At 43.3% G+C, this 24,868-nt stretch overlaps 1 protein-coding gene across 3 annotated transcripts in view; it reads left to right on the top strand.

Annotated features, from left to right (window-relative positions):
- The window catches only part of Dgki (diacylglycerol kinase iota), a 453,557-nt gene that overhangs the window by 161,453 nt on the left and 267,236 nt on the right, over window positions 1-24,868 (top strand). For all 3 annotated transcript variants that reach the window (XM_052173449.1, XM_052173448.1, XM_052173450.1), the window contains exon 3: window positions 10,192-10,287. In XM_052173449.1, the coding sequence (XP_052029409.1) occupies window positions 10,192-10,287 (96 nt within the window). The remainder of the gene's footprint in view (window positions 1-10,191; window positions 10,288-24,868) is intronic.

The raw sequence follows: 24,868 nt of genomic DNA, 5'->3' as shown, positions 1-24,868 counted from the left end.
CAGTTTCGAGCGAGTTAGCCCATTTAGAAGTGTGTCAGTGCCATAGATAATATGTGTCTTCTTAAATGTCACATGCCTCCTCTAGAAAGGCGACTCAATTTACAGTTAGAGCCGCCCTCTGTTTTTTAAGATTGTAACCAATAACACTGGAAGTGGGCCACTTTTCTGTCCACACTGTTTTATAATTAGGCTTTGTCCCTTAAGCTGTCTGGAGCAAGTCACAAGCCAGTGTGGAAGAAGGGGAGGGGACAGGCTGGGGATCCACCAGCTCTTCCCTAAAGCTCCTATCAATCTTAAGTTCGACATCTTTAGCTCCGGTTCTTTTTCATTTCTCCACCGGACCATGTCCTTGCACCCAGCATTCCGTGGGAAACATGATTTCTGCTCAAACAAAGCCAACGCCCCCTACCCATACTCAGCAGCCTCCTTTTTCTCTAGCTGATGATGCCAAGCACAGAAGTGCTTTCTCCCCAGCAGGTAGAGACAGAACAGTTGGTACATTGCCTCACAGTTCAGTTCAGGGACAAGATTAGGGAATCAGAGTTGCTCTAAACTAGGTTATGAAATTGGGTCACTTTATCTTTACAACCTTGAATGAAAAGCCAGGAAGCAGCTGGGGCTTGTGTGTGCATGTGTGTGTGTATGCCAACATGGGTGTGTGCATACATGCATATGTGTTTCTGCATGTCTTCTCATGCCAGGTCCGTTTTGTGTGTGAGCCTAGGAAATCTGTGCTCTGTATCAGGCTTGGGTGTCATCCCCACAGCCTGTCTTGCCTCCAGTGCCTCTTCCTCTCATCCCTACTTGAAAAACTTAGGATTATAAGGGGACTGATCTACTGTGATCAGCTCTCAGCCTTTATTTTCTGAGATCGGGGTACCTTAAGTTACAGCCCTGTATTAATTAACTTTATCATTTCTGCAACAACACTCCTGACTAAAGCAAACTAAGGAAGGGTTTATTCTGACTTGTGGTTTAAGAAGGGGTCCAGTCCATCTGGGCATGGAAGCCTGGCACATGAGGCAGCTGGTCACGCTGTGTCCACACCAGGAAGCAGAGAGAGATGAACTCTGTGCACAGCTCACTTTTCCTTATTTATTCAGCCTCAGGCCACAGAAAGGTGCATTATCATATTGAATAGGTTTTCCTACCTCAGTTAACCAATTTAGAAGCCCCCTCGTAGTCCAGCCGGGGGTGGGGGGTATCTTCCAGCTGATCATGGAGTATGTCAATTTGGCGACCAGTATCAACCACCAAAACCTCTTCTCAGAGGAATCCAAGTCCTTAGCTCCACAGGTCAGCGTCATGGCCCAAATGTACTGACACTGGGAACATTGTTGCTTGACACTCTTTAGTGGGGACAGTTGTGAGCCACAAATTAAATACAAACTACATAGGGACTCACGGGAGAGCAGTAGGAGTAATGAGGGGAGCCCCTTTCAGTGCCGGGGTTTGTTTCAGCAGATCATCCCCATGCCATCATGCAGTATTGAAGTGATAGGTGGTGATCACACGACGGCTTTAGCACTCCTTTTCACGTGGTGATCACACGACGGCTTTAGCACTCCTTTTCACGCTCAGTCTTCCGAGCTGTGGGTTAGCAGATGGTGCAGCTCCATCAGTGCGTTCCTGCACATTTCCATACTCAGCAGCCATCTTCCCCATAGTCCCCCCCCCCCCCCCCCCCCCGAGAGCACCGGCCAAGGGAGTGGAGCACCTGTTACCAACACGCAGGTTTTCAGGCCATCCACATTTACATTTTTTGGTTTTGCATGGTTATTTGTAAAGATTATCTTATTTATATATCTAGTTATTTTAATAAAACATTTTATAATAGCAGATCTTTTGTTTCTCTGGTTTATTAGCTTATGGTGTGGATACACTACTTTTTTTGGCTTCCATTTTTGAGGCGGGCTCTCTGTATCTCAGGCAGCCTGAAACTCCTAAGGTAGCCAGACTAGCCATGAACTTTTAGCAGTCCTCCTGTCTCAGTCTCCTGGGTGTTGGAATTCCATATGTCTAATCTGTTTGCCCAGCTTCTGCTTTTCCTCTTGATATGTCTACTATTCAATCTGTAACACTCCTCTATCTTTATCTTTTTATCTGTAACCATTACAGGATTTTTGCAGAACTGTGGCAAGTAGTTACATCTCTTATTTGTGAATCTGTCTTATCTATCTGTCTATCTATCTATCTATCTATGTATCTACCTATCTATCTACCTCTGTCTATCTCCCCACATAGAGGGTCTTAAGTAAATACATCTATTGTGTAAATATGCATGAGTGGGTTCACAGATTGTGTGTGTGTGTGTGTGTGTGTGTGTGTGTGTGTGTGTATGTTTAGGGAGATTTGTCTCCGTATTTCAAAGACTGGAAAAAATTCATCTTGTAGAAATAAGGTAATTGTTTTTCTGTTTTCTAGAAATATACGGTTTTGAGATATATAGTATTTGAGATGTCATTTCAAAGTAGATTTGAAGGGAGGAAGCAAGAAAGATGTTCCCACTTGGGAAGGATAATCACTAAAACATGGCACCAGCAAGAAGATATGATTACAGAACAGTAGCAAGGGAGAAAATTGAAATAAGGTAAGGGTACCCTGATTGGCAGGCCTGCTGGAAGGTCTAGGTTGGCAGATTGAATTTGGACTTCATTTCAGGTATAACAGAGACTCTCACAAGCATTCAAAGCCATAAAGGGGTACAATCAGAGGTATATTTTAAGGGAATTGAGTGTACACCAACGTAAAATTCATCAGAGCGGGTGTCAGAGTTCAAAAAAGAAACTGGGACTTGATTAGGTTTGCTGTGTGGTAAATACTAAAAAACTTGGGGACAGACTCAGACATAAAAGAAAACCTAGACAAAGATAAGAACAAAGAGAAGTCTGTCTTCCTTGGAAATAAAGTAGACTGCTGTGAATAGGAGACGCAAATGTGTAATGTGGAAATGTAGAGTTTATTTATGTCTTACCCATGCCACAGACCAGGACTAGTCTAGGTGGTTGGATGGGAACTAGACTCATTTTCACAGTTATTTAAGGACAGATAGTGACTTATGTTGACATCTCTTTAGGTTTGCAAAATCACCCCAAAGGCTGATCACCTCTTAAGCCTCGGTTGCAGAAGGAACAGGAGATGCTTGTGGATAGATTTAATGGTCCCTACTTGGAACCTTAGCTCCTGCTCTTTCGCTTAGAGCTTGGTTTCATGGCCACCCTAACTGCAAGGGAGACTAGAAAATCACATCTAGCTTTATGTTCAAGAAGAGTAAATGTTTCTGGTGAATGGCAGTCTTAGTCAAATGACCAAGGAGGAAGAATTTGAGTAATTCCAGCATTTATGGAGTGGAAAGAAGAAGGAAAACCAGAAAGTGATAGTAGCATGATTTAAAACAACAACAAAAACAGGAGGGCTGGAGAGATGACTTAGACATTAAGAGCACTGACTGCTCTTCCAGAGGTGCTGAGTTCAATTTCTAGCAACCACATGGTGGCTCACAACCATCTGTAATGGGATTTGTTGCCCTCTTCTGGTGTGTCGGAAGACAGCTATAGTGTACTCACATACATGAAAAAAACCTTTATTTAAAAAAAAGAGAAGAGAAAAAGTTCCCATTAGCTCCTTATGTGCATGCCATTGACATATGAAGATGGGATAGAGAACAATTATTTTCATAATTTTACTTATAAACAAACTGGGGCTCAAGGAGGTGAGAGGGTTCTAATCATATAGTCTAAATCATATGACTATTAAGTAGCCTATTTTACAGCCAAGTCCTTTTCTCACAGCTAGAAAAGGAGTCAGAATTGTAGCAAGTGAGTCAAAAGACATTGGTTTGTCTAGTCCATTCTCATGCTGATACCACCCAGGTACCCTTTCTTTATACAGAGTTCAAGGCTCCTCAGGACCACTTTCACTTCTGACTTTAGTTGTGGTTCAGGAATCTCTAAGATTATACTGTGGTTGGAGCATTCACTAGCAAACATGCATAACTCACTGAAAGCTGTTATACTCACACTCCTGGAGTGTCACCATGCAACCAAGATAGATATACAAGGAGAAAGGAGCGAGTTGGGGTATGTAGTGTGGCGACAGGGCATGTCATCATTTTCCTGCATGCCTCAAGTATGGTGAGCTTCCATGTGTTGTAATTTATGACTTCAAACTAAAGGATGTAACATAATAGTCATTATTGCTTTCTGCCTCTAGTGGTTGGACATAAAATATGTGTTTAAAACTCACTTATTCTGTGACTTTTAGTTTTTTTTTTAAATTTTTAAAAATGTATTGAGATTGGCTGATTATCAGGCAGTAAGTTAGTTCTTGTAAATGTAATGTTTTTATGGATCTTAGAACCTAGATGAAAGGAAATGTTAATCAAAAAATTATGTCAATATGTGAACAAATGCCAGTGAAGGTAGATAATGTAAAAGAAACATCAATTTACAACAGAAACTAACACAATAACTTGATTTGGATTATGGGGCATTGAGGACTTTTTGAAGAAATAACTCTTGATTTGATGATCAAACTACAAATAGAAATTAGCCGTATAACTTAATTCAGAGAGAGGTAAAGAATTTGGAGAAAGACAAAAAATACATAGTGAACATTTTGATGGAAATAGTTGAGCAAAGACCTGATGAAGTGAGGGACACACAGTTTTGGCATCTGGTGCGTGCGAGGCGTAAGCAAAAGGCTGTGAACTCAGTGCACTTGACTCAAGATCTTCCACTCTGCTTGAGATGGCGGCATAGCGGGAGAAGAGATGATGGGAGTGGGAATTGAGAGGCTGCAGATAGGAAAGGAACACAGAACAACACCTACAGACTGGGTAAGGAAAGGCTTCCATCAGCATGAGTGGCTAATGAGCAGAATGGCCACCTGATCTAACCTATATTTTGAAGCAAGATAGAAGGGGGAAATTAAGGAGAGCTGGGAAGAAAGAGTAGTCTCTTGCCCGGGAATGTGGTTGATGTCTCTCTCCAAATGAATCTAGAATTTCATCACAGTGTTTACTCTGAAAGGTTGCTGATGTAGAGACAATGTTCTGTTAATAGGAGGATGCTACAAATATGGGTGCTAACATCAGAGTAAATCATGCTTAAGGCCTACATGAACATGGCCTTTGAGTGTGACCTTTCTCTTTATCCAGTAGCAGATCTTCAGATTTCTATAAAATCTCACAAGAATCCTCTCCTGTAACCCTGTGACCACACCCAGGTTTAACCCATTAAATTGTGATCCTATGCAAGGAACCTGTGGACTTACTCTGTAATGTTATTTATTGAAAAGTGGGGAAAGGGAAGAATAAAGTTCCTTAGCAACTACTTGAGATTAAGTTGAGAGCCACCAAAATCATGTACATGCACAAGACTTGGTGACTCATGCCAGAAATACCAGTACTTGGGATGTTAAGCAGGGGATAAAGTATTCAATGCCTTCTTGAGCTATGTAGCATGTTTAAGGACAGCCTGAGCTACATGAGACCCTGCTTCAGAAAGCCAAAACCAAACTAGAACAGACCAATTAAGTCATATTAGTGGCTCTAGCTATGATCCTTAAACTCCAGCCTCTCTTGATTAGCCTATCGACACCTGGGTATGTTTTCTCCTCCCCCTGAGGGTCACTCACTGTGTTAACCTCTGTGCTGAAATCAGTCAAAAGTCTCTTTGTAATAAATTCAATCCTGCTTCATGCTGGATAACTGATGTTCTTTACTGCAGCAAAGCTCCGCTTCATCCCAGCAAAGGTCTCCAAACAGAGCTCCATGGGCTGCAGCTGGTAAGCATGGAGCAGCAGAGCATCTCAGCCTCTCACCCAACTACCGCTGATGCTGCATTTTGAAAAATAAACACCAGGAGTGGAGACCAAAGTAGGGATACAAGTTATGGTTGGATATTGAGACATTCTGAGCTGTCGCTGGTGGTAACAGTAGAAGTGAAGAGTAGTAATGGGGCTTCATGTACATTTTAAAATTACAATTAAATGAGATTCGTTGTAAATAAGAGAGAGCTGTAGAAGGACACCAGAGCTTTATCCTAAATAGTAAGAATGGAAATACCATTTACTGAAAATCCAGAGAGAAGTCAGGGAAAACCACATCAGTGGAGAAAACCCAGTTCCTGCAAATGTAAGGATCTGAGATGCTTATTAGATCTGGAGAAATAATGTGGGCAGATGAGTGAGGCTCAAAGAAGAGGATCATATTGAGTAAACAATTATTCAGTGGGTGCTACAGTCAAGAGAACTCGATGCAGTAATGTAAGAACCGAATGTGGATGGAAAAGAGTCAAGATCTGAGCCTTGAGCTTCAGCACACTTCAATGTCGAAAAGCCAACAAGGCAGACTAGGAAGACGTAACCACAGAGGCATGAGGAAAACCAGCAGAGTAGAAGCAATCAAGAGAGTGGTTTTCAGTGTTGAACTTGCTGATGAACGTGAAGATTGACCATTGGCCCTTGGATTCAGCCAGGCACAGTCACTGGGAATCTGGAAAATAGTGTTGTCATGTGGTGGTAGAACACCCAGAACTGGGCCCAGGAAATCATAATGGTGTGTAAAGGAAGTGACAAAATACAAGAATCCTCTGTTGAGCTTTCCCTCTAGAGGGAGAAGTATGGAAATGTGTGTCAATAACTCAACTACTGATGAACTTAGTTGTTTTCAGCTCTTATTTTCCTGTGTATCTATAACTATGATGCAAGTCAGTTCTTAATTTTATTTATTTTATTTCTGCAACTCCATATCATGAGGTTTTGGGTATGACAATATCCTTATCCTTATTTCTTGGTTTCATAACATTCTCTTGTTTTTACTTCTTGTTACCATTTTTGTTTTGTTTTGTTTTCTACTGAGGAGTTTTAGATCAACCAAATCAGGTGTATACTTACTTTTTCTTCCATTAGAATAATTTATTTTGGAAATGTTTCTTAAGCATACTAATTTAAGCAGTGAATGTTTCTCCTCTGTCTTTTCTTTAGATGTCTGTGCAGTTTGCTTTTCTGCCCATCATCTCCAGGCTTTTCATGACGAACTCTCTATCTACGTGTATGTGCTTGTTGCTTTGTGTCTTTCCTTAAAATTGATGGAGATGCTTCACGCCATTTTCTCTCTTACTCTTATTTTCTTCGCTTCAGATTATACTAGACAGAGAAGAATGCTATATCCTATATTGGCTCACAGACAGACTGTAGATTCTATTACCTAAAACGGATGTATAGTGAGGTCTCTTGGGTCATAGACTCCAAAGCATATTAGAGCCATCTTCAGACCTTTAAGGAATTATTATATACAAGTGTCACTGAGATTTACTTACACGTACTCTCTGAAATGACACCTGCATATTTTTTAAAATTTATCAGATCTTCCAGAGTCTAACTTCTTGAGTTCTTTATATATATTGAATATTAGTCCTCCATCTGATGTAGGGTTGGTGAAGATATTTTCCCAATTTGTTGGTTGCTGATTTGTCCTTTTGATGGTGTCCTTTGCCTTACAGAAACTTTGTAATTTTATGAGGTCCCATTTGTCAATTCTTGATCTTAGAGCATACTATTGGTGACCTGTTCAGAAACTGTCCCCCTGTACCGATGTCCTCAAGGGTCTTCCTCAGTTTCTTTTCTATTAGCTTCAAAGTGTCTGGCTTTATGTGGAGGTTCTTGATCCATTTGGAGTTGAGCTTAGTACAAGGAGACAAGGATGGATCAATTTGCATTCTTCTGCATGCTGACCTCCAGTTGAACCAGCACCATTTGTTGAAAAGGCTATCTTTTTTCCATTGGATGTTTTCAGCCCCTTTGTCGAGGATCAAGTGGCCATAGGTGTGTTGGTTCATTTCTGGATCTTCAATCCTGTTCCATTGATCCGCCTGCCTGTCACTGTACCAATACCATGCAGTTTTTAACACTATTGCTCTATAGTATTGCTTGAGGTCAGGGATACTGATTCCCCCAGAATTTCTTTTGTTGTTGAGAATAGTTTTAGCTATCCTGGGTTTTTTGTTATTCCAGATGAATTTGAGAATTGCTCTTTGTAACTCTGTGAAGAATTGAGTTGGGATTTTGATGGGTATTGCGTTGAATCTGCATATTGCTTTTGGCAAAATGGCCATTTTAACTATATTAATACTGCCGATCCATGAGCATGGGAGGTTCTTCCATTTTTTGAGGTCTTCTTCCATTTCCTCCTTCAGAGTCTTGAAGTTCTTGTCATACAAATCTTTCACATGTTTAGTAAGAGTCACCCCAAGGTACTTTATACTGTTTGTGGCTATTGTGAAGGGTGTCATTTCCCTAATTTCTTACTCAGGCTGCTTATCCTTTGAGTATAGGAAGGCTACTGATTTGCTTGAGTTAATTTTATAACCTGCCACTTTGCTGAAGTTGTTTATCAGCTGTAGGAGTTCTGTAGTGGAGTTTTTTGGGTTACTTAGGTAGACTATCATGTCGTCTGCAAATAATGATAGTTTGACTTCTTCCTTTCCAATTTGTATCCCTTTGACCTCCTTATGTTGTCTAATTGCCCGAGCTAGTACCTCAAGTACAATATTGAAAAGATAAGGAGAGAGGGGGTGCCCTGTCTAGTCCCTGATTTTAGTGGGATTGCTTCAAGTTTCTCTCCATTTAGTTTGATGCTAGCTACCGGTTTGCTGTATATTGCTTTTACTATGTTTATGTATGGGCCTTGAATTCCTTTTCTTTCCAAGACTTTAAGCATGAAAGGATGCTGAATTTTGTCAAATGCTTTTTCAGCATCCAATGCAATGACCATTGTGGGCCGTTGTGTGGATGCTTCTGGGGAGGGTTGTCCTAAGATGGATTTCTAACTTATTCGGTGGATCTGTAAAGCTCTTTAATGAAGTCACCCTCTGTTCTCTGCTCAGGTATTATCACAAAATACCACAGACTGGGGGCTTAGGCCACAGACATTGAGTTGCCATCATTTTCCTGCCGAGGAGGTACAGGGACAAGGGGCTGGCACACTGAGCTCCTGGCGAGGGCCCCCTTCCTGTCTGGAAGGTGGCTGTGTTCATGCTGTGACTCAGGTGGCTTTTCCTTGGTGCGTGCACGTGAAGAGAGGGACTCCTGCCTTGGGTTCCTTCCAATAAGGACATGGATCCCATGATGAAGTTTACACCTTCATGACCTGATTACTTCCCAAAGGCCCTGCTCTAATACCATTACTCTGTGGTTTAGATTTTAGCATATGAATTCGGGACAGGGGTATAGTTCATCCCACAGTATCCTCCCTCGAAAGAAAACTGCTAGTTGTTGATTTCTGATACAGTATAAGATGAAACAACAGGGGGCTTTTCCTGTAAACACAGTAGGCTTAGTTTCGTTTTCTTTTATGGTGAACACAGTGTTTTCCCCAATATCCTATCTTTTCTGCAGATAAACACAATACAGAATTAGAAAATAAATTCATATTCTCTAAAGGAGCATATGAGAAGAAAAAATCATGGAATTCTATTTGCTGTGTTTGTAAACCAAAAGACTGTCCTCTCCTCCACCGGACACTGCACCTCATGGATAAAACGGGCTTGTTGCTCACTGTGCTGTACCTCCACAGCAGCTCTACGCACCACCAGAAGTGTGTAATTTTAGGAAGCAGACAAATTACCCTGTTTGTAAAATTTAGAATTAATTGGGTGGAAGGCCTTACCGAATTAGCAATCTGTTTGGATTAGTAGAAATGTACTGTGCTTCGAGCTCCAGAGAGGCAAGCTAAATATAAATGCATTGTCAGGCAGACTTACCTGAAGTATTTTAGTACTATCATCTTCCTTCTTAGCTAAGTCACTCAGCAGAGGCAAATTTTCATCTAATTTTGGTCTCCCGTTAAATCACATTATCGGGGTGGGGTCTGGATAAACAAGACTTTACATGGAGCCACTCAGAGTTGTTGTCTTTTCCTCATTTGTTGAAGATGTTTCAAGGTGATGCGTTCGTGAATAAGGTCTTTACAGAGCTCATAGCTGTCTTGGATATAAATTGAAGCTCCCAAACGCCATTCCCCTTCCTAAAGTTTCCATAGGGTCAACTCCATCAGAGTCTTTGAAGATCCTGTGAAGACTGTTTAAACTCCTTAGAATCACTAAGTATCATGCATAAGAAAATCCAGAGTTGAACCTCCTCCCTTGCTGCTGAAGAGAAAACTGAAGTGGGCGGGTCTTTTCCTTACAGGAGAATGCTGTGAACGGGGAGCACCTATGGCTGGAGACCAACGTCTCGGGCGACCTCTGCTACCTGGGGGAGGAGAACTGCCAAGTCCGATTTGCAGTGAGTATGTCCCACGATGCCCACTTAGTCTTTCCAGGAAAACAGCCTCTATGTCTGTGAGTGATACAGATGAGAGGAGCAGTGCGCCCAAGTATCCCAGGATGCACTTGGAAAGGCTCCATCCTCATGGCATAGAACTTGTCACTTGCTTCTAAGGTTACAGATTGTGTACCAAGTTCCCATGGCTCCAGGTTGTCAACTTTAAAGACTTCAGGGTCTCATTGGGTAGGCTCCATGTTAGTGTATTTGATTTTTACCACCATAGTGGTTGTGGGGTGGGGGGTGTTGTGTCTATTGGGAGTCAGAGAGAGGGTGCATGTAGATGAGGGGATGTCACAGATGGTGGTGTGTGGTGTGGCAGGAGGCCTGTGTGAAGATGGAGGGAGTGATCTCTCTGAAGGACGGTGGCCATGGGATGGAGGTATGGGTAGTGAGGGTGGAAACAATCGAATGGGGTGTGGATGAGGTTAGCCTCTTTCCACACTGAGACCTGGAGAGCACAATTCCAGAAAAGATTTGATAAATCAACAACCAGGGGAGTAGGAGTGACTTTCATTTTCTAAAACTCACTTTGTGTCCCTATTTAGGGCTTAAACTTCTCTTTAAGAGCTAGGGTTGGTAGCACGTTCCTAAAATCATGAAACTGAGGAGAAAGATATAAGATGACAAATTTAAGAGCAGCCTGGGTCACACAGTCTCCTAGTTCCCTATTTCTGTTACTGTGACAGAATATGCTGTAAGGGGCAAAGATTTATTAAGTGTACAATTTCAAGTGGTAGTCCACCATTGCAGGGGAGTCATGGCAGGAACTCAAGCATATATTCATACCCACAATCAAGAGCAGAGAGAGTGAACACATGCATGCTCACTTAGCCCCTTCTCTACAGTTATACTGTTTCGGATGGTCTGCTTAGGGGATGGAGCCACCCACAGTGGACTGGGTCTTCCCACCTCTATTTCCCACAGACATCCCTACAGGCCTGCCTGATCTAGACAATCCCTTCTTGATGTATTCTCTTCTCAGTTTTTCTGGAGAGCAGTGTAGCTGACCCTGGATGCTGGAGCATGGCTGAGATGGCCAGAGGGTGTGACCATGGGAGAACTGGCCCCGCCCTGTCTCTTGTCTGCTGTGCAGTGGCTGTATCTAGTGACATCATCTAGGGAGCAATTCCTTCTACTTCCTTTTGCTCTCACCACTGGTGGTGGACAGGAGAACTAGCCCTGTTGGTCATGAAAGCAGGAGATCTGGTCCTGCGCCTCATCTGCTGCAGTACTCAGGAGAGTGGGCCCTGCACATCATCTGCACGGCAGGGTAGAGCTGGCTCTGGTTGCAGGGGTTCTGGTGAGCTAGCCCTGGGGGCAGGAGGGCCTGAGAGTAGTTGAGTAGGCAGGCTGACCAGCTCTTAGGCCCAGATCTAGGGTTTTGAATTGGCCCGCGCCAGAATCAACTGCTGGAGTTCATGAAGGGGCTGGTTCTATAGATCCTAACTTATAGGACCTCCATGACACAGAACAACCACAGGATATCCGAGGGGAGTCCCAGTGAGGTTCCAGTATTGATAAAGTAGAAAAAGTTCAAAGCCTTGTACCATACATACCAACGGGACATTGCGATGAACATTTGAAAGCAAAGAAATATGGACAAAGGCTACTCTGTGACTCGCTGTGACACACTTCTACAGCTTCTACAATAAGGTTTTTGTTGTTGGTTTTTTTTTAAGTTACAGGGAGGTTATAAGGATGGAGGGCAGTTACTAGGAGAGGGAGAATGAGTGGAAATGGGGTGCATGATGTGAAATCCACAAAGAACCAATAAAAAGTTTTTTTTCTTAAATTGCATTGTAGTAGGACCCTATCCTAAAAAATTCGAGGGCAGAAGATGTAGCTCAGTAGTAGAATACCTGCCTAGCATGCCTAAGGACTTAGGACTAGTCCCCAGTGCTGAAAAGAGAAAAGAAACCATGAAGACTGAACAGTGACCCTAAGACTGAATGAGAGACTGAATGTTTAATGCTGAGAAAGCAGGCTTAATTATTGCCTATGTTTAAAATTTTAATTTAAAAGTAGAGTGACAGTTTGACTTCCTCCTTTCCAATTTGTTTCTCTTTTACCTCCTTATGTTGTCTAATTGCTCTAGCTAGAACTTCAAGTACTATATTGAAAAGATATGGAGAGAGGGGGCAGCCTTGTCTAGTCCCTGATTTTAGTGGGATTGCTTTAAGTTTCTCTCCATTTAGTTTGATGTTGGCTACCGGTTTGCTGTATATTGCTTTTACTATGTTTAGGTATGGGCCTTGAATTCCTGTTCTTTCCAAGACTTTTAGCATGAAAGGATGCTGAATTTTTGTCAAATGCTTTTTCAGCATCTAATGAAATGACCATGTGTATTTTTCTTTGGGTTTGTTTATGTAGTGGATTGCACTGATGGATTTTCGTATATTGAACCATTTCTGATTCCCTGGGATGAAGCCTACTTGATCATGTTGAATGATAGTTTTGATGTGTTCTTGGATTCGGTTGGCAAGAATTTTATTGAATATTTTTGCATCGATATTCATAAGGGAAATTGGTCTGAAGATCTTTTTCTTTTTGGATCTTTGTGTGGTTTTGGTATCATCGTATTTGTGGCTTCATAGAACAAGTTGGGTAGTGTTCCATCTGTTTATATTTTGTGGAAAAGTTTAAAGACCACTCCTGGGCTTGTACCCAGAGGATTCCCCAGCATGCAATAAGGACACATGCTCCACTATGTTCACAGCAGCCTTATTTATATAGCCAGAAGCTGGAAAGAACCCAGATGTCCCTCAGTGGAGGAATGGATGCAGAAAATGTGGTATATTTATACAATGGAATACCACTCAGCAATTAAAAACAATGAATTCATGAAATTCTTAGGCAAATGGTTGGAAATGAAAAATATCATCCTAAGTGAGGTAACCCATTCACAAAAGAACACACATGGAATGCAGTCACTGATAAGTGGATATTAGCTCAGAAGCTCTGAATACCCAAGACACAATTCACATATCAAATGATTCCCAAGAAGAAAGAAAGAGAGGACCCTGGTCCTGTAAAGTCATGATGCAGCATTGTAGGGGATTACCAGGACAGAGAAGTGGGAGGGGGTTGATTGGGGAACGGGCAGAGGGAAGAGGGCTTATAGGACTTATGGGGATAGGGGAACCAGGAAAGGGGAAAGCATTTGGAATGTAAACAAAGAATATAGAAAAAAAAAGTAGAGTGACAAGCAACTTAGAATAGAAAAAACAAAGAGAAGACTTCCATTCTATTTAAGGAAATGATATCATACCTTCCATCGTACTTTACAGTGATTTTTATTTTTATTATTATACATAGAAATGGTTTGAGCAAAATGTAAGCCATTGGGACAATAAACAAATGGGTTTCTGTTAACGAGGAAGAAGCTGAACTTCCCTCTGAGCTTGTGGAGGAGTAAGGCCCTGAGCCTGCTAAGACAACCATCTCTCACAATCAACACCTTTCCCCTCACTTTGATCACCACACCCATACATAATTGTTTAGAGAAACATTGTTGTTTTTGGTGAGAGGTCCTCATTTAATGGATATTGGGAACAACAAAAGGTCCTGGAATGGCCCAGATGAACAGTCTGTAGATTCGAAGTCAGGAAGTTTGGCTTCAAATCTTCCGTATTTCCACCCTGTCACATATTTCCAATGTGTGACATTGAGGTTTCCTGACCTCTGGGCAGCGACTAGCTTCTAGACAGAAAAAGAGAGTAGGATTAAATTGCTTTTAATTTTGTCTCTAATTTGGATCTGTAATTAATCGTTTGCATTTCTTCTAATCTTGTTGTGAATTCAATTGATTTAAATATCAGCATTTCAACTTTATGCATATGTAGTTTTAATTAAATTATAATTGCATGGGGTTTGATTAAATTAACCAAATCTGTGAGAAGCTCAGCTGTTTGGACTAAAATGCTATAAATAATGAATTAACATTAAGGTGTTAGATAATTGTGTCAACATTGGTCGTGGGAATCAGATATGAAATGGAAGAAATGAAGTTGGCTTTGCCTGTGTACATGTACTATATAGATCCTTCTGTCAACGGGTGGAGTGGCTCATTACCTAGTCCTGCCCCTCTCCAAATTACTCCCCCTGGTCCTATTCTGGGCACTCATTTTAGGACAGCTGCTTGTTACTTCTCTTGGTAAATACATGAATTAATACAGGCACTTCATCTTCTCAGCATCCCTAGGTAGGGCAGGCTGACCTTTGTATAGCTGGTGCTGAGATCCTTCTGCCTCGACTGCCCTAGTGTCGGTTACAGATGTGCCATCAGACCCAGCTCCATCCTAAACATTTCCACTCTGAGCATTCTATCCAACGTTGTTTGGCTACCATCACCTCCATGCCAGGACAAACACAGAATGAGTAACGATGTCAGCATAAGATCCAGGGCAGAGCATTAAAAACTCTGTGTCTTAGAATCACTGTGAAGTGGAGAAGTGTTGTGTGAGAATTTGATGCAAGGCATAGGCAGAAATTAAAATCAGAGACAGGACAGGAACAGACCAGACGTGAAAGGAATACATTGCCAATCTATACATGAGACATGTAAGCGAAGCCACCCCGATGAAAACAGCCCCAAGGAGGCAGTCTGCCCCGTGAGTCTCTTTAATTAGCGAAGGCTATAAAATGATGAGCTCTAGTGCTGGCTGGTTTAGGCTAAGATGGTTTGTCTCCTGATGATGACTTGGCAGGAGTGTAAATGAGCAGTCATCCTGTCACTGGCAGTCCATGCTAAAGGCATGCAGTAACTTCCGCCTCTCCACCCCCTTCATACTGTGGTGCATGGGCCATTTTGAATGCCATGTTTTGGGAGAGACATTGAAAAGAAATACAAGATCCAGAGGAGAGTGACCACGTTGGTTTAGAGTATGGAACTTGGTGGTAAAGGAAAAATCAGTAGCACAATTCCAACACTCTGAAAGAGGGAATGTGTAGAGGAAGACCTATTATTTGAAGAACTGCTTTGAAGGAAAGTTCCACACATAGTGAAGATTGAGTCAGACTCTAGATCTAGACCCAGGGATTCTAACAATGGTCATGCCCCTCCAGTGGTCACAAGGGTCCCCTGGGTCACAGGTGAGCAATTTTGCTTGCAGTTTCCCTCCCTGCTCCAAGGGTTGACTCAGCTGTGTATAGAGATGAACTTTTAAACAAGTGATTTTAAGAGGCATATCAAATGCTCTGATGTAGGTAGTATACAACCTAACTAAAAGCTGCTGTAGCACAGCATTGTCTAGCAAGGTGCTTAGGTACCAGGAGAAGTGGGTCAAAGGATGTGTTTAGGTGTGGTGTAGATGGCTGTCTCTCAAGGATGCTGGGGAAAGGTGACGGGTGCCTATTTCTGGCAAGAGTTCAGAAAAGGAAGATGCTATACTTGCAACTTAGAAGTGAATAAAATATCCGTGAAAAGGCATGCATTAGATTTATGCTTCTTTCCATGTGCTACCTTTGAAGAATGAAGCCCTGTTGACATTATTGTCACCAGGTACCGCCAGCTGGTGTTTTATCAAGTACAGCAGAGTGAGGGTTTTTTTTGGTGGGGGGGGAGGGAGGTGGGGGGGGAGGGGGATGGGGGTTGGGGTGGGGTTGGGGTGGGGTGGGGGTGGGGGTTAGGGTGGTGGTGGTGGGGGAGGTGGGGTTGAGGTGGGGGGTGGGGGGGAGGGGTGGTGTGGGGTGGGAGGGTGGGGGAGGAAAACATCCAAAGAGATGGTGGAAGGAGTAAGGTCTGCTCAGCTCAGCTTCTGCTGGCCCAGCCATCTCCTAGCAATGTCTTCTGCAACAGAAGAACTTACTCAGAGGCAGGAGAACGCTCTTCAGAGCAAGACAACAGTCATGGTGTGTGAGCCCACCAAAGGAAGGAGGGGGAAGGACAGATGGGCTTGGGTATGTCTCTGTGATTCTCAACCGAAACAGGGAGCTGTGCTGTAAAGGTCAGCGAACTCACAAAGCGTGACCACATGCTGTGTTGTCTCAACCACAGCCAACTTCAAGGTGAATATAGCTGTGGGTATTAGTGATACTGTACCCAGAGGGTGAATGAGAGCTGTATCAAGGAAACTGTGACATCACCCTAATTTACATAGACATCGGAGCTTTTATTTAAAATCAAAGCTGGGAATGTGGATGTAGGTCAGTTGGTGTGATGTTTGCCTGGTATGCACACAGCTCTTATCTGATCCCCCAGCGTAGCAAATCTTAACTCCAGGCATGGTGGTGGTGCAGGCATGTCATCTCAGCACCTTGTAGATGGGGTGCAGGAGAATCAGAAATTCGAGACTGCCCGTGATGGTTTGGTTAGTGCAAGGGCAGAGCCTGCTGTTGGCTTCTAGCTGATGTTGGAGAGTACGGCGTGGGAGCTGGGGACTGCAGCCCACTGAGTACTGTCAGGGCACAGTTTGCACCAGAGCCTCAGTTCTGAATAACCTGATGTGAAAACCTTTCATTTTTCATGGAATTCTGGTTGTAATATTTCACTGTTTAAATTTAACTAAATATTTATACCAATATAGTCACTGGAGTCATAAACTGAAGTAAAAAAAATTGCTAGTTCAACAATGGTGATTTTATTTTTTTAACTATACACAGAGTATCTATTTACAAGCTTGATTCTACAACTCTTTAGAAAGCTCTATCTGTGTCATTCTACTGAGCTACTCTAGCTCTTTTTTGGAGCTCCTCAAGAGAAACCCTACTCTCTTCCCTGGAATATTGTTTTACCTGTGTCCTGACAGCTGCTTCTCTGCTGTTCCTGCAAACCCAAAGAGAAAAATTCCTGTCTCTTGCCCGAAGCTTCTTCCATAAGGCTCTTCCAAACTGAGAGGGAGGGAGAGAGGGAGGGAGGGAGGGAGGGAGAGAGAGAGAGAGAGAGAGAGAGAGAGAGAGAGAGAGAGAGAGAGAGAGTGAGTTATCAAAAGTCCAATTGTTGTAAAAGAAGTCCCTAGGCTCCTCCCCCACACCCTTGACAAGCTGAACTGTCTTACCATGGTGGAGGTGAGGGGTCTCTAAGACAAGTCAGCAGGGGCTAACCATTTCGCCTTTATGGTGGGGTAGCTCACAGCCTCTCAGCTGACTTTACCTCAGGTCATAGAGCAAAGACCACAAGACTTCTCCCAAGCAACTTGCCTTAAAATGGGCAGAAACGTTCCATTCTTAAGCATTCTTATCTAAGGAGGCTTTTAGAGGCACACCCAAACTATATCTCTACAGGACTCACCTAACTTGCATCTGACATCTATTTAAGCTTTTATATTTTGCTAACAATTAGTTTTTCTATGTACAATAATCAAATTTCCTGGTAACATCTGGTGGCAACATCTAGTACTATAGAACATCTGTGCCAACATTTTAATGGGATTAAATTTAGTCCTAAGTAGTCAGATTTCCCAAATCAGTAATCTTCTCGGTCTGTCTTTCTTAATTTCTTCTTTTCTTCATGGCTTAAGGAAGAAAAAGGGATGGAGATACAATGACACTGGAGTGGAAGCCTCTCGGTTTCCCAGTGTGGTTGTTGGAAGAAAAACCTGAAGTAAACAAAATTCTACTCTAGTTTGGTGATATTAAACATTTTAAAATTACATTAATTAATTTTGGCGAGGCTGTGCAGCACAGCATGCTGGCACGAGGACAGACAGCAGCTGGTGGGAGTCAGTCTTAATATAACTTCAGTCAGTCTTATCTTAACTTCCACCATGTGGCTTTTGGAGCACACTCAGGTTTGTGAGCCTTTATGCCAAGTCAGCCATCTTGCCATGCCATGTGAATTTATTCTGATCTACCTCTCTGCATTCATCTATTCTCTTGTGTGTGGTCTGAGCAACCAGCACTAGGGAACTGCAGAAATGCTGGGAATGCAAGCTAGACAACTGTTACGACTTGATGACTTCATTGTTCAGTGAGAATGGTTAATAGAAGGTATTCTATCATTGGGGTGATGGTATGCAAAGATACTCATCCCTGTGTCTGTCCCCTGAATATTTTAGCTCTGTCCTAGTAGCAATCTACAGAGAACACACGAGTGCACATTTAATTGTATATTTGAAAGAGACTTGTGTATAGCCAGCCATCTGTAGACTTAAGCACCAGCCTTGGACATGAGGGCTTGGGTGAGCACACATAGGCAGTGTGGGTGGGGAGGAAATGGACTCCAGATGGACTGGTTTAGGTTCCTGAACTGAGGGAACTTTGCACATGATTTCACTATTTTTTTTTGTAATAGTGTTTGTACATCTTGGGTATTATTTATTGGGTTTCGCATTAGGGCTTCTCAGTTGTGAATGGGTGCTGCAATTTGAAGTCCCCATAGTCTTCTATGCTTGGACACTTAAGTCTCCAGGTGGTGGCACTGTTTAGGGGAGGTGTTGGTGGTGTAGTTTTTCTTGGAGGAAGTGCACCACTTGGGTCAGACGTTGAGAGTTTACAGCCTCGCTGTCCTTCCAGTCCCCTCTCTGCTTCTGTGAGGAGGGTTGCAATGTGGGCTTCATCCTGCTGCTGTTGCTTTCCTTACTGTTGTGTCTCTCTAACCACCTGGAAGCATAAGGCAGAATAAACTCTACCTTAAGTTGCTGTTGTCTGTGCTATCTTATTACAGCAACAAAAATGTAACTAACACAGAAGTTGATACCAGGAGAAATGGGGCTGTTGCTATCAAGAACTTGACACTGTTTTTGTTTGTTTGTTTGTTTGTGAGGAATGTGGAAGAATTTGGAACTTTGGACTCAAAGATTGTCAGCAGAGCTCTATAGTCTGTCCTAGTAGAAGCCTGGAGTGTGAATTGTAGAGGCCTGGCTCAGAGGTTTCAGAGGGAAACAAGGATTTTATGAATAACTGCACTGAAGGCCATTCACATGATACTTTAGGAAAGAACCTACTTGTCTTCTACCCAAGTTGTAAGAACTTGCATGAGGTTAAAAGAAAAGTAACGGGCCAGTTTCTTTGTTGGAAGAAATTTTAGCAGAGCATCAGATTCAGTTTTTAGCATGGCATTATCTATTAGTCTTATGTGGTCTACAATGAAAAACACAGCAAGTGCATCAGAAATCAATGTACAGTGTGCAGATCTTAGAGGAAAAGACACTAGTGGGGGCAACAAGGTCATATGTTGTAGAAAAAGTTCTAATTGTTGAGGAGATTAACACCATTAAAGGAAAGCCTCCTACTCAGCATTGAGATAAGATTGTGCTCCCAAGGAGAGACTCCACCCATCTCACCTTCCCATTTGTCAAAGAAAAAGGCCTAAGGAGTTTCCCATTTCTAGAAAGCAACCACATATAAAGCTTCTAAATACAATGCAGAGGAGCAAGAGTTCTTCCCAAGTTTACAGCTGAACTTGGTGCTGTCTTCCACGGAACACTCACTTTTGAGGCATGAAAGATGCAAGGATGAGAGGGGCATGGATTCTTTCTCTGCAGCTCCAGGGAGCCACTGAGGCCAGGCAGCACATGGCAGGACTGGGGTCCCTGCAAGGAGCTGTGAGAGTCCATTGCATGAAGCTGTGGGGGTGAAGCCTGGGAGGCAGTGGAAATCCCAAGATGCTGGAAACGCCAGACTTATGCCAAGAAGAACTGCACACACGGAGTATAACCAGCTCAAGAGGCAGATGCATGTCGAGGGCATGTCGAGTTATTTAAGTTCTTGGATAGTGAAGCCCCTGCTACTGACATTGGAGCTGCAGGATTTGGTGTTTGCCATGCTGGGTTTTGGTCTTGCTTTGGTACTCACGACACCTACATTCCATTTATTTACTTATTTGGAATGGAAGTGTGTATTTTGTGCTTTTGTATGTTGGAAGTGTGTAATTTGTAGTTAGGGTTTCTATGATGTAACAGCATGATCTAAAATCTAGTTGGGGAGGAAAGGACTTGTTTGACTTGGACTTCCACATTGCTGTTCATCACTGAAGGAAGTCAGGACAGGAACCCAAACAGATCAGGAACCTGGAGGCAGGAGCTGATGCAGAGGCCGTGGAGGGATGCTGCTTACTGACTTGCTCCCCATGGCTTGCTCAGTGTGCTTTCTTATAGAACCCAGGACCACCAGCCCAGGGATGGCACCACTCACTATGGGCTGGGCCCTCTACCATCAATCACTAATTAAGAAAATGCCCTACAGGTTTATGAACAGCCCTATCTTTTAGAAGCATTTTCTCTATTGAGGTTTCTTCTTTTCAGGTAATTCTAGCTTGTGTTCAGTTGACATGAGACTAGCCAGCACAACAGCAGAGTTAAAATTAAGAGATTGCCTTTAGTTTCAAAAGAGACTTTGGACCTTTAAACAATATTGAGATTGTTAAAGGCCATGCATACTTTTAAGTTAGACTAAATGCATGTTTCTCTATGTTATGTCTGTGAGCCTTTAGGGACCAGGGGATAATGCTTGCAGTAGGAATGAGAAATGTTTTATATAGGCTTGTGTTTTTGAATACCCAGTCTCCAGTTGGTGGTGCTGTTTGGGGAGGTTCTGCAACAGCACAGAGGCTTGCTGGAGGAAGTATGTCACTGAGGACAGGCTGTGAGAGTTTACAGTCTCTCCATGTCTAGTTCACTTTCTCTGCTCCCTGTGTGTGGTGTGGCCTCTTAGCTTTCTGCTCTGGCCACCAGCTGCTATGCCCCGATTGCTGCTACAGACTCTTCCTCTGGGAGTGTAAGCCTAAATAAATCCTTTCCTCTCTCAGTTTGGTCATGACAGGTGTTTTGTTTTTGTTTTCATTTTTGTTTATTTTTGTTTTGTTTTTTTCTCATAGGAGCAGAAAGTAACTGATACAATAATGAACTGTATAATTTTTACTTTTGTCCTTTTAAAGTCATGACTCCCAGGTCAAATCTGCCTCATGAGAGTCCTCAGTGCCTGGAATAAAGTAGCCAGATCATCTCTTCAGACTGTGCCCTGCCAGGGTAGAGAGCTACTTAAAACTTCATACAGACATCGGGACTGGTCAGGTAGACTTACTAGTTAGTGTATTCATCTGTGTAGCATTTAGTGCGTTCATCTGTGTACTTCTTCTGCAAGGCACACTGATGTTCTAGTTGCAGGGACTATTTAATCATGACCTTATTTGGGAATTATGTGATACTAGATAATAGTCCATTAGAATAGGATCATACTCGAGGAGACTACACAGTAATCCTATAAGGACACACACACACACACACACACACACTGTTTGACACTAGAGGCAGAGTCTGGACTGATGCAGCTACAAGCTCAGAATAATGACGCCCATGGGCTGCTGGCAGAAGCTTAGCGAGAAGCACAGAAGCTTCCTCTTCAGGAGACCTTCGCCTGTGTCCACACCTTGATATTTTTGTACTCTTACCTCCATGACTCTGAGAGCAAACATTTGCATGGTTCTGTCACCCAGATTGTGGCACATAGGGCATCGCTGGAAAAAGAACAGCACAGCCATCTTGTGAGCCATGTTAGCTCGGCTAGCTACCTAGACGCCGCCCCTATCACACAGGCTCACGGGGGCTCATTAAGAACGACAATTTTGGCAATCCTGCGCATCTCGGTGGAGGGGGATGTGGTTTCGGAGAGAGTAGGCAGGTAGGTGGGCAGCTGTGAGCTGCAGGGAGAGAGGAGGTAGATGGCTAGGTGACTGAGCATGCGTAGGTTGAGTGAGAAGGGAAAGGAGCTGTCAGACTTCAGGACTCTCTTACCAGATATATCTTCTCTAATTTTAGAGAGGCGTGTGCCACCTTGCTTCTGTGGGGTGGCTAATGGTTGCTGCTTTCCTTCCTTTGTTCTTTCCCAGTGCGTAAGATTTGGTGGCGAGGGATAAGCCACGTGGCACCCAACCTTCATTCTCAGCATTCTTCATTGTTCTTTATAATTCGACAAATGTAGTCTTATTGGGGAGGCGGATGTACTGCGTTTGGGAGGCTGTGTGACAGGGGATTGGCTGGGAGATTGCGACACAGGGATCTATGTGCCAGAAGAACTGGATGAAAACCCAAGACCTGCCTGGCTTCTCTGAGTCTTGGCTTCCTCTTTGAAACAGTGGTGACTGCCTGTATGGTGAGACTTCTGAAATGACAGTCAATTAACAAATGTCCATGCTCTCCGGCTTCCCTGCCTTTACTACTCGTAGTTGTGGGCCATTAACTGGAGTAAGATAGTTAGGTATTTTGTCACACATTGTTTTTTAACAAGGTCCACTGTTTAGGAGGAGTCTGTGTTGACCCCATGGGGGAGGGGCGGTCATGCCTTCATTTTGCTTCTCTGTGTGTGAGCTTATCTTTTCAGTAGGCCACAGGTGGGACCCGTTATATGTGACCAATCAAAGTCTCCCATTATGGAACATGTCTCATAGAATGTGTCTTTTGAGGAGTGTCAGACGCCTCATCACTTCAGACATGGGGTACATGACATCTGTCCACAGGGATGGCCTTGAGGTCTTGGAACAGACTTGGAAGAAGCCTGAAAGGGCAGCCACCACCTGACATATTATGAAGGAAACTTTTATCTTTCTGGTGATTAAAATATACAGTGAGAGGTCTGGGGTGATATCTCGGTTGGTAGAAGGCTGGCCTTACAAGCAGGAGGACCTGAGTTTAATCCTTAGAACTCATGTAAAAAAAAAAAATGGGTGTGGAAGATGCACTTGCAATCTTAGCAAGGGAGGGAGGGTTAGAAACAGGACTATTCCTCCTGATTGCTGGCCTGTCAGTCTCTCTTAATCACTGAGCCCCGGGTCTCAGAGCAAGACCTGAGGCTTAGAAACCAAGATGGATGGCTTCTGAGAAATGATACATGAGGTTTGTGTCTGGCATCCAAATGTGCATAGCATGCACATGCACACCCACACCCACACCCACATGCATGCACACACAATGAGAGATGGTGGCCATAAACCCAGTCCTGCCTATTTCATCTCAAGAAGAGTGCGCTCCTGCTCTTTTTCTATTCCTGTATGTTACCAGTAGGAAGAAGGGTAGACTCATGGCCTAGCATGTGCTGCTGGGGACTGTCCGTCTAGCTGTTTATTCAGGTCTGGCTGGTGTTTATCCCTGAGACACCCACACTATACCAGGAGCAAAGCAAGCCTCATCTGCATGTGATCTGATCTGGGATCTACACACAGAGATTGGTGTGTCCAGCATGGCAGATTGATGACCCACACCCAGATGGTGGCAGCTCGGCGGCAGTGGTGCAGGCTGTTAGAGCTAGTCACGTGCTTGTATGGCAGGAGTGTCTGGGAGGCAAAGCCAGCTTTCAGAATTGTTTGGGTGCCAGTCTGAAGCTGATTCAGCCAGGGACCGCCAAGGCTGCCGTCTATCAGAGGCTGCTCCTCTGTCAGGATTCTGAGGGTCTAATGAATCAAGATGACTCAGGGTACAGAGCCAGAAGCAACAATGGTTTACAGAAAGATTACCTTTGGTGCTGGGTATGTGTGAGAAAAGGAAGTGGAGTCTCCCATGAAGGGAAGTGACACTGTCCTTTGTGTGTCTGGTGGATGACGGCTGGAGAATTCAATGGGATCACCTGTGGATAGCACAGGGGTGGTCCATCCACAGTAGCCATCAAACACTGTTACTGTCACAACTATCCTGATGAGTGCTACAATTGTTATTTGTACAGAATAGCTCTGTATATACACTACTGACCAGTCTGTGTCACACAGGAGAGGCTGTTACAGGATGAGTAGGATGTGATATCTGAGGATCATTGGGAGTGAGACACCTTCATGGGTGGAGTTGTTACTTCCACTGCCCATTTGCACAGTCCATTTCCCTTCCAAATCATGTTCTAGAGAGCACTAAAATCACATGCAAAAGTAAAAGATGTTGTTTGCATAAATGGCCCTGTTTATATGAAACACTAAACACCTTAGCTCCATTCATCGGTCTTAGGAAGCTCAAAGCCGCTGCTGCTTTGAGGGGAGGGAGGAAGATGGGACCCATTGCTGGCCCTTCAGCATCTCACAGGATATCAGTGTTCAGCAGAAAATCACTTGATTGATGGGCCCATGATGCTTTGCAGTTTTCCTAGGGGTCCTGCACGTCTCTGACGCATATCAACAACCCTGTATGATAGTCATCAGAGGCAGTTCTCAGGCACTGAAAAATATAAGGACAAACCACATCCCAGTCCCCCTCAGTGTATGTGTGTGTGTGTGTTTGTGTGTATGTGTGAATGTGTACAGATATTTTATCTTTAAGCATTTATGTTAACCACAGTGTGTGTTCATGTGCATGTGTCTGTGTGTGTGCATGTGAATTTGAGCCTCTGAGTAACTGTCATCTGCAATGACAACTTTAGATAGAGGCTATGCTTGTATGTGTATGTGGCTTTGTGTTTATATGAAGCAGTTCTGTTATTGTTTGATATTATGTAGCCCTTTCCCTTGATGGTGAAGATAACTCATCTCTAACTCAGTGTGTGTGTCTCTGCAAGTCACCCAGGCAGTGCCCAAGTGTGTAGAGTTGCTCCCCACCCCCTTTATCATGCCAGTGGCCCAGAGCAGTAGTAAAATATGAGTTTCTGTTTTAACTCCGTCAACTTCAAAAATAAACTTCTTTGGTGGGGT

This window comes from Apodemus sylvaticus, chromosome 2 (assembly GCF_947179515.1).
Source record: "Apodemus sylvaticus chromosome 2, mApoSyl1.1, whole genome shotgun sequence".
NCBI lineage: Eukaryota > Metazoa > Chordata > Mammalia > Rodentia > Muridae > Apodemus > Apodemus sylvaticus.
This window is presented reverse-complemented; position numbering and strand designations above follow the sequence as displayed.